General features: G+C 54.8%; 1 protein-coding gene across 1 annotated transcript in view; it reads left to right on the forward strand.

Annotated features, from left to right (window-relative positions):
- The window catches only part of TGM2 (transglutaminase 2), a 31,262-nt gene that overhangs the window by 16,968 nt on the left and 4,103 nt on the right, over nucleotides 1–10,191 (forward strand). Inside the window, 4 exon segments of the mRNA XM_006764488.2 lie at nucleotides 2,030–2,165; nucleotides 2,857–2,960; nucleotides 4,369–4,611; nucleotides 5,561–5,833. Coding sequence (XP_006764551.1) covers nucleotides 2,030–2,165; nucleotides 2,857–2,960; nucleotides 4,369–4,611; nucleotides 5,561–5,833 — 756 coding nt within the window.

Genomic DNA, 10,191 nt, shown 5'->3' on the forward strand with positions numbered 1-10,191 from the left:
CCCCCCCCCCCCCCCGCCCGGGGCTGTGACCGCCTGCAGGTTTAGCTACAGATCTTGCCCGTGACTGTCCTCTCCCCTGGGCCAAGGCTGCATCAGGGTCCTTGCAGCCTCCTCCCAGGCCTGGCGTGGAATGGAACCAGGAAAACTTAGGCAAACCAGGGGCTGTCTGACTCCCAATTCACAGGAAGCTTGTAGGATCCTTAGCACTGTCTTGGGCTCAGGTTAGGTTTGGGTTGGGGGTTGTCAGGGGAAGCTGTGATTCCTCATCTGGATCCTGGGGCATTTTCTCCGTGTCTGCGAGTTGGCCAACACTGGCAGACAGACATTTGCAGGGCACCGTGACACACTTTGCTGATCCACCCTGGGCACTGGCAGACTGGACTGCCCATACCCAGCACCTCTCTGAGTCATCACAACATCCAGACAAGCAACTATTATTAGCTCCTCTCAGAGAGGCTCAGAGAGGGCAAGTGTCTTGTCCGAGGTCACACAGCTGGTGGTGAGTGGCACAGCTGGGCTTGGAACCACGTGTGCTTGACTTGGGGGAAGACTCCTGGCCGTAGACTGTGATGGAGGCTTCCCAGACACCATCCGTGGGGACAGGGATGATACCTTGCTCCTTGGGCAGTGAGGACAGGATTCTGGTGGCATGGTGGGGCAAGGCCTAGGTTTGGGCCACCAGCCTTCGCTGAGGCAGCAGCGAGCCTGGCCTCTGCCCAGGCCTCAGGGCACAGGAACCAGGCAAGAGGTGGGGATTAAATGCTGCTCCTTTCCCGCCTCCCAACGCCCACACATCTGGCCAGAACCCTGGGCCCTAGTTGATGGCAGGCAAAGTTCACGTCCCTGCCCCTCCCCTGATTTAGCAATTCAACCCCGGTCAAAACTAAAAGCGAAACAAGAGTCCTGTAGGTCATGTTGGCAGGGCTTTTTGGCTTCACTTCTTTTTCTTTAGCTATTTACTTTCTTTATCCTACCCTGAGAGTGTGTTGCTTTTACAATGTACATTAAAAAGCACCTGAAAGATGGGAAAGTAAAAGCCCCATAATTCCATCAGTCAGGAGCACCCAGTACCGCCATTCGGGCAAGACTCATGCCTGGGGTTCTCTCTTCTCCATGTGCTTTGGAGTAAATACAGGGCCGTCCTCACCCATGACTGTGTCCCAACACATCTGATGACACTGCACCTGCACCCTGACCTTATTTTATAGAAGAGGAGACAAGGCCCAGAGAGGTGAAGGGACTGGCCCCAGGTCACACAGCTGGAAGCAGCGAGAGCTTGAATGGAAGGTCTTCTGACCTCTGCTTCCTCTTCTGCCTGTTTCACTACTTGCCCCCCACTCTGAATCTCTATCATTCCTTCATTCCTCCCTTCCTCCCTCCCTCCTCCTCTCTCTACTTCACCCACACCTTCATCTCATTGGACAAGATAGTCTGTGCCAGGCCTACGCTGGGCTCTGGGGATATGAAATAAGACAGATCCCTCCCTGCCTCGGAGAACTAATTAAAGGCCCCCTCACGTGCCCGCCAGTGGGGAATGAGGATGAATTCCTAGTCTTGGTAAGAATGCAAACAATGGGGCCATTTAAACCCAGCAAGGTGGCTTTCCTGGAGGACAGCACAGCCCAGGCCAATGCCTGTGGCTGGTGGGAGTGTGGGTGCTAGGGGAGCAGTGAGGGGGCCAATGTGGCTGGAGAAACGTGTGCAAGAGGCAGTCAGGGGCCAGAGCCTGCAAGGCCAGGGGGCCACAGCCAGAGGTCTGGCCTTGACCTCAAGGGCCACGGGGAGCCATTGCAGGTTTAGCAGAGGCATGTTGATGTCAGATTTGCATTTTAGAGGTTTCTTCTGTTAGCTGGGGGTACAGAGTGGACATGGGGTGACTAGCAAGGTGGGCGCCATTGTCTGGGTCAGGGGATGACACACCCTCACCACTTGGACAGTGGGTGCAGTCTTCACTGGGGTACAGATGGGCATGTCTTCAGGTCCTCAGCCCAATCCCTAACCCCTCTCTCTGTCGTGTCCCCCCTCCCAGTGCTGCGGTGCCTGGGGATCCCCACCCGAGTCGTGACCAACTACAACTCGGCCCATGACTCGAACAGCAATCTGCTCATCGAGTACTTCCGCAACGAGTTCGGGGAGTTCGAGGGTAACAAGAGCGAGATGATCTGGTGAGCTGGGTCCCAGGTTGGGGGGAGGGCCCTGTGGTCTCCAGGAGAGGAGATCTGGGAAGGCTTCTCAGAGGAGGTCACATTTGAATTGGGTTTCAAATCTGAACAGAGTTTGCACGAGGGGGAAACGGGGTGTGGGGAGGGCTCTCCAGGCAGGGGAACTGCATGAGCACAGGCCAAGAGGAGAAAAGTCAGCACGATGCGTGGATGGCCTCAGGGAGTAGCGTTGTCGGGATTCTGGAGGCCAGGACAGGAGGCCTGGGCCTCCAGAGGCAGCGGCTGTCACCTCACCCAAGGCTTCCAACTGGGAGCGGGACAGGCTGACCACCTTGGAGCAGGTCTGGAGGGAGAGACCGGAGATGGGGTGTGGTCCAGGCGGCTGGGGATGAGGCCTGAACCAAGGCACAGCCTGTTTCCAGAGGCTGGAAAAGAAGGGACGGGGCCGAGAAATTAGGAGGAAACCTCAGCTGAACATCAGGAGCTACTGAAAGGGTCGGGCGGTGGGAGAGGCATTGAGAATGACACCCAGTGCAGGAGTGAGCACCTGGCCGGGGCCCACAGTGGGAAGAGCAAAGAGGAGTGTCAGGGGGCCAGGTGGGCCCAGCTGAGGACGAGGCGAGAGTGGACTGTGGGGAGGGGATGAAAGCCTGAGTGTGAGTCCTGGCCAACGTTCTGCTTCGTTTCCCAACAGGAACTTCCACTGCTGGGTGGAGTCCTGGATGACCAGGCCTGACCTGCAGCCGGGCTATGAGGGGTGGCAGGCCCTCGACCCCACGCCCCAGGAGAAGAGTGAAGGTGGGTAGGTGTGTCCTCGTTGCCTAGATGAGGAAACTGAGGCTCAGAGAGCACTCCTCAGAGTCCCTCCGCTGGAGAGCCCAGGGCTGGCATTCTAACCCAAGTCCGGCTGACCCCGAAGGTCACTGACTGGTCCATCTGATGTGGGGGCCTCACTGATGTAATATGAAACGTCGCCCCTGCCTGCTGTGGAAAGCAGAAAGTAGGGAGAAGCATAAAGAAAATATCAAATAGCAACTTGTCCTCTCCCTCCACACAAAGCATCATTGACATTCTCACACAGTCACCTCCAATTATATGCTTGTTTGCATATGTGTGTGCAGGCGAGGAAGAGAGAACCACGGCAAAATTGGCGAAGCCAATTCATAGAGCATAATACCCAGGGTTTACAAAGTCAACCAATTACACTGACATAGAGTTATCAAAAAACTTTAAAAATAAACTTGTAATGTAATCATATAGGTTTCCTATAACAAGATCTAGTGGTAGAATTAATACATTAGGTAACTTGGTAGCGAGGATGAGCATAAACGTTATCTCCAATTATCTGTGACAACTACTAAGTGCTATGAAAGTATCTGTGGTTTTATGGGTGATGAGTCATAAGTGCAGCTAAGATTATGGTTTGCTGCTTCCACAGTCGAAGGAGATGCTGTCACAGTACAGTGAAGAGAAAGACTGCATCTTCCCCCATCCAAGTTCACAGACCCCTGGATTCTATTCGTTGCACCTTCGGGGTCCGTGGACTCCAGGTTAAGAGCTCTGGCTATATGTGGCCTTTCATGCTAGCTTGTCACTTTTCCGTATGTCCTTAGCATTTCTCTACCAGGCAGTTTCTGCGATTTGAATTTGAATTTCGTGTTACTGTGTTCCATCAAATGGACGCACCCTAATACAGTTACCCAGCCTCCAGTCCTCAACTTTCAGATGTGTGACCAGTTTGAGGCAGCTTTAAACCATGCTGAGATAAACATTGGCACGGGTGTTGTACCAGACAGAGGCCCTGCCTTCTCAAATGCAGCCAGCTGCGTGGCTCCCTCGGTTCCTTAGGGTGCTTTCGGATATCCTTCTATTTACCTACCACTTACATAGCACCTCGTGTATGCGAATCCTCATTAGGGAGGTATCAATAGCATCCCCAACAGGAAACCGAAGGCTCCGAGAAGTTAAGTAACTACTTCAACGTCACACAGCTGGTAAGAGCTATGATTTGAACCCTAAAAGCTGGGCTCCAGAGTCTCGATCCTTAATTCTTACCTATGATGCTCTCCTAGCAGTGGAGTCCCTGAGCCAAAGGGCTTTATGGCCTCGAGACGTTTTGCCCCGTGTGGCTGACTTGTGGAAGGTTTGGAGGGTGCCATCCTACCCTCATCCCAGGTGTATCTCTGCCTCCTCTTCCCCCAACCAGGGACATACTGCTGTGGCCCGGTTCCAGTTCGTGCCATCAAGGAAGGTGACCTGAGCACCAAGTACGACGCCCCTTTTGTCTTTGCCGAGGTCAATGCCGATGTGGTGGAATGGATCCGGCAGGCGGATGGGTCCATGCACAAGTCCATCAACAACTCCATGATGGTGGGGCAGAAGATCAGCACTAAGAGTGTGGGCCGTGACCAGCGGGAGGACATCACCCACAACTATAAGTACCCCGAGGGTAGGTGCCCAGAGCCTTCGACACTGCCTTGCAGATAAGCTCCGGGTTTACCAGCCCGGTGTGAGTGTGTGTGTGTGTGTGTGTGTGTGTGTGATTTGGCAGTCTGCATACAATGACCTGTAGGTCCTCTCCGTTCCAAAGAATTCCTTAGGAACAGGCTATACTTACCAAACACACTGGAAGATGGTGGTAGAGGATAATATGTTTAGGAAAATAATTCTATATTCTACAAAAGGATTCCATTTGGTCTTTAAGCCTCACTTTTTGGGGGTTTGGCTTGACTCAATAAAACTGAAGGGGGTGTCTGTTATATAGGAGTGGCATGCATCACAACAAAAATGAATGATGTCCATGTTGTGTGTTAACAGCGCTTACCAGCAGCGCGACCTACAGCTGTAGATGGGCAGTTCCACACTTTTTCAACTCGAGAGGCTTGGAAATCCAGGGGGCCCGGGAGGAGGTTTCTGGAACTCAGTCGTGTTTATTTTTGCAGTAGTTCTCATACAGCTGGGGAAGTGCACAGGATGGTGGAGGGGGAGGGGTGAGATGAAAGAGAAATGGACCAAGAGAGATTTAAAGTTAAGATGGGTTCAATCAGGCACAAAAATAAGACTTTCTTTCTGTTGCTAATGTTAAATCAGTAGGAGGAGGTGGGGGGAAGGATGTGGATTATTTTTAAAATTGGATCGGGCGCATCTAACAGCCAATCCAATACCATTGATGTTTCTAAGCATCTGCCCAGCACAGTGGGGCTCACAGGGGTGACGGGGAAACCAGACCCCGGCCCACATCTGGCCCCCACTGACTTTCCTGGGCTGGCTGGGGGCTGGGGCTCCCGTGGCCGTGCTCTGGGTGGAAAGGATAACACAGAAGGAAGAGGTGTTCCCGGGCCTCGGGAAGGTCTAGAGAGGACGGTTTGACAGGAGAAATGTCTTGCCCATCCCCACAGGGTCCCCAGAGGAGAGGGAGGCCTTCAGGAAGGCCAACAACCTGAACAAGCTGGCAGCTAAAGAGGAGACGGGGGTGGCCATGCGGATCCGAGTGGCCCGAAGCATGAAAATGGGCAGCGACTTCGACGTCTTTGCCCACATCACCAACGACACTGAGGAGAACCACGCCTGCCGCCTCCTGCTCTGTGCTCGCACTGTCAGCTCCAATGGGACGCTGGGGCCAGTGTGCAGCTCCAAGAACCTGCTCGATCTTTCCCTGGAGCCCCATTCCGGTAAGGCCCTTTGTTCCTGGATCAGTTATTGGCCACAGACTGACGTGCTAGGAAGGGCCCTGAGCCCTGAGCGTGTGCAGTTTACCTCCCCATTTTCCAGGGGAGAAGACTGGGCACAGAGTGGTTAAGTAACTTTCTCAAGACCACACAGTCGGGATGTGGCAGGACTGAGACTCGAGCCTGTGCTATCAGCAGCTACACTGCTTTGTTCCATCTCATGTTCTCGGACTCCGACTGCTTTCCCAGACTCTCGACTGCTCTCTCCCCACTAATTCCTTTCCTCTGTCTCCAGCAACTCCCACACCCAGGAGCCTCTCTCCTCTGGAGGTTCCCAACCTCTGAGAGAAGAGCTTCTAGACCAGCGGTTCTCAACCTGTGGGTCGCAACCCCTTTGGCGGTCGAACGACCCTTTCACAGGGGTCGCCTAAGACCATCCTGCATATCAGATATTTACATTATGATTCATAACAGTAGCAACATTACAGTTAGGAAGTAGCAACGAAAATAATTTTATGGTTGGGTCACAACAAGAGGAACTGTATTAAAGGGCCAGAAGGTTGAGAACCACTGATCTAGACCAGCGCTAGGGCCATGTGTCTGCTGAGCACTTGACAAGCCACTGGAGCAACTGCAGAACTGAAGTTTCCATTTCACTTTGTAAACAGCCGCGTGTGGCCAGAAGTTGCCACACTGGACAGTGAAGCTGTCGTGGTGACAGGAGAAACAGTCCAGTCCGCTGCAGAGAGAAGGGTTTCCTCCTGGCTCTGATTGTCTCCTCATAAACCGCTCTAGCGCCTGTCCCGTCCACCCTGTAAGGCAGACCCCCTTCCCTTCCCTCCTTAGTTCCCTGTCTCCCCGCTTTTGGGGTAAAATAATGTCAGTAGATGACCCAGCCCTCAGCCCTGGGCAGAGTCTCTGCCTGCACGGTCATCTCCTTGGTCCCTTTTGTTGCCGGGTTGTCTTCCTTAAGAAGGGGTCATCTGGGGCTGGGCCTTGAGGGATGCATAGGAGTTCACTTTGGAAAATGGGCAAGTAAGCCTGAGACCCTGAGAGGGGTTGTGGCCGCTGCTGAGGTCACTTGGTAAGGTGGCACGGAGCCCTCCTCCCGCCACCCAGGAGCCCAGTCCTGCCTTTTGCGTTAGGACCCAGAGGCATGAGAAGGGCAGAGGGGTCATGGAGCTGGGAGAGGACCTGGGGGTAGTGGAATGAGACACTGACGGTCCTCTGAGGGTCCTTCTGGCTGAACTTCCATATTCCCCTCAGAGACAGGAGAGTCATGACCTGATACTGTGGGACTGTCTGGCCAGGAAGAGACGGGCACACCGTAGCCACTTCATACCTGGGACTAGGCTAGTAGGCAGAGCTGAGCGAGGCCCAGGGCCGGAGTGCTCTGTGTTTATGCAGGGGGCCTTCCCTCTCCTCTTGCCTGTCAGCCTGCATGTTTCCTCTCCTTCGGCCCTTGGCCCTGTGGGCTGGCGTGTGGGGCACAGCCATCCAGGTGCTAAGGAGGCCTGCCTGTGTTTCAGGCCGGGGGTCTATGGGACTGACAGTGCCACCTCCTGGTTTTGTCTTGGGAACCACGTGGGCACTCCTGGAGCCGCATGTCCAGAGCAGACGCTGGGTCAGGGTCCCTGAGCAGGGCCAAGCCCTCGGGACAGAGTCACTTGGCACCAGGGCTGGGGTCCCAACACTTACACTGTTGAAAGATGCATTCTGAGGCCAGTCAGGCTGGCTTTGCATGTGGCCACTACCACCTCCTAAATGTCTAACCTTGGGCAGGTGGCCACGCTGCCTGAGCCGCAACCCGTACTCACCCATTAATTGGAGCAACAGCATGCCCACCTAACGGGCCCCTGTGAGGACGTGCTCAGGCGCTCAGGAGCTGGCTGGGAAATGTAAAGTGGTGCCGGGCGTGGGGGGCCTTCACTCCTCACTGAGCAGAAGTGCAAACAGGCGTGGGAGGCAAGAAGCCCCCGGGCCTTTCCTGATCACCTGCTGTGCCAGGTAGTGGTCCCCGTGCTGGGCGCGGTGGGGCCTGAGCCCTGCAGCCCTGGATGGCATGGCAAGGGCTCAGCATGGCCCTAAGCATCCGGACCCTACGTGTCAGGTGTGTGCGGTAGTCGGAACACCCAATTCTGCTGACGGGCTGTGGGTGCCGGGGTGTTTCTCTCCTCCATCCCAGGCCTCAGGTTCCCCGTTCGGACAAAGTCTGATTCATCTTTGTAGAGCCCTTCGGCCCACTTGTTAGGATGCTTTCATGTCATTTCCTTCTTGGGCTTGGGACCACTTCAAAGGGAGGAAGTGTCCTTCCTGGAATGTGTGGCAAGACGTGAACTTCAGCCTGGACCAGGGATAATGATTTCCTCCCGGGCCTCTTTGCCACCCAGATGCCGTCGGGCCCACGGAGCACTGTTCCGGGGAGGCTCCCGCAGAGCCTGTCGCTGTTTCTCCTCATCCTGGGGATGTGTTCGCAACAGGGGGTCATGGACCCACAAGGGCACAGCCTGCAGGGAGGGGGCAGAGGGCGGTATCCTCAGGCTGCGAGGCGGGGCTAGTCCAGGTGCCCCGTGGGGCCTCCAGTGCCAAGTTCAATCTGAGGCAGATGCTGTGAGTCTTGAAAACCCCACACTTTGGCTGAGTTGCACATGATTCCCGGATGATAAGATCTGGGGGATTTCCATGTGCTAATGGACAGGAAGCTGGGCCTAGGACAGCAGAACAGAGTCCAGTCGCCCCCACCCCTGCCTCCTTGCCCTGCTGCTTCTCTCCCTTCCCTTCCTGCTCCTCCCTGTCTCTCTCTCTCTCCTCCCTCACCCCTCCCGGTGGTCACCGGGAATGCAGCCAGCCCACAGCACCCTCCAGAACAGACAAATCATTAAGGAATGACTGAAACCACCGGACAAGTTGCCTTCTCTCGGCCAGCACCTGGCCCAAGGCCAAGGCTGTGGTCCCTGCCGTGGTCCCTGCGGCAGAAGGCAGTTCTCGAAGGTCCAATCCCACCCGGTTCAGCCTCCTGGAAAAGTCAACAGTTGGGTCGTGTCCTCGAAGCTCCTGGATGACAATGTTCCCTTTCTTTCCTGTGGAGTTGGTCAGACTTTCCACTCTGCCCCACCAGGAATTTTCACTCCTTTTTATCCATTTTGGCGGAAGATTTGCTTTTCTTCCCCTAATGTCATCTGATCAGAGGTTGGGGCAGATCCACCAGGGAATGAATGGCTGGAGGGCTGGACACACGGAGGCAGCATTTTCCAAAGGGTGGGATGTGGACCATCAGTGTGAGAAGTGACTCCCTCAACTCTTCACGCTCCTTCAGATGACCTCACGGGGGCGTCGCAGTGGGTGCTGACGGGCCTTAGCATCCCAACCCTTGCTAATCTCCCTTTTGAACAGTGAGCTCAGGTCTCCGACTGAGAGCCCTTAGCCGACAAGATAGCTCACCGGAATTGAATAAGCATGACTTAGCTGGTATTTATTTTTACCAGTTACCTTCTATTTATGGTCAATGAGACTGGTTTGCTGCAAATGATGAGGAAAAATTTCCCTGGTTAGAATAGGCTAGAAAATATAAATGAGTGGACTGAAAGAAAAATAATGAGCAAAGAATTAGGATACTCTCCGATGTGTGAGAAATCGTGAATGGCTGGAGTCTGGGAAATGCTGGTCTAGTGCGGGGAGGAAGGGGCCAGATGGCAGAAACAGAGGCACCAGCATCTCCTGTCAGGGCACTGGGACGATGGAGAGAGGCACTGGGGTGATGATGGAGCCCAGGGACTCTCCCTCCAGCGACCCTGTGTGGCAGGGGAGGCCCAAGAAACCGGGATCTGTCCAAGGCTCCCTGTGACCAATGGGACAAGCAGGACCTGGCTCAGGCCTGCGTATTCTCCGTCCTGTGTCCTTTTCCCTGCCCTTTCCTGCCTCCTACAGGCCTCAGTGTTCCTGTCAGAATAATGGGCTGACAATCACACTTGGTTTCTCTGCAGTGGGAGGGGTGACCCTGCTTCCTTCTCTCTTACTCCCGCATTGCTCTGTGGCTTTTGCTCTGAAAGGACCTCTCATCTTAGCGCTGCCAGCATTAAGGGTGCCGATTGTCTGGGGAAATAAGAGGCAACAGAAAAAACAGAGAGGGGAGGTCATCTTCCCAGGCTCACACAGCCCGTCATTGGTCAACCAGGGCCAGGTCTCCTGATCTGAGCCCCTAGTGGCAGGAGTGTTTCTTCGTCTATAAAAAGGCACAGCCTTACCCACCTCATGGGGCAAAGCGATGTCCTGACTGCCCGAGTGACTTGCCCAGCATCCCCGTGAGCAAAGTGTGTGTGGGGGGATGGGGGGGAGGCAGGATCAGCACCCAGGCCTGTCAG

Source organism: Myotis davidii, unplaced genomic scaffold (genome assembly GCF_000327345.1).
Source record: "Myotis davidii unplaced genomic scaffold, ASM32734v1 scaffold38, whole genome shotgun sequence".
NCBI lineage: Eukaryota > Metazoa > Chordata > Mammalia > Chiroptera > Vespertilionidae > Myotis > Myotis davidii.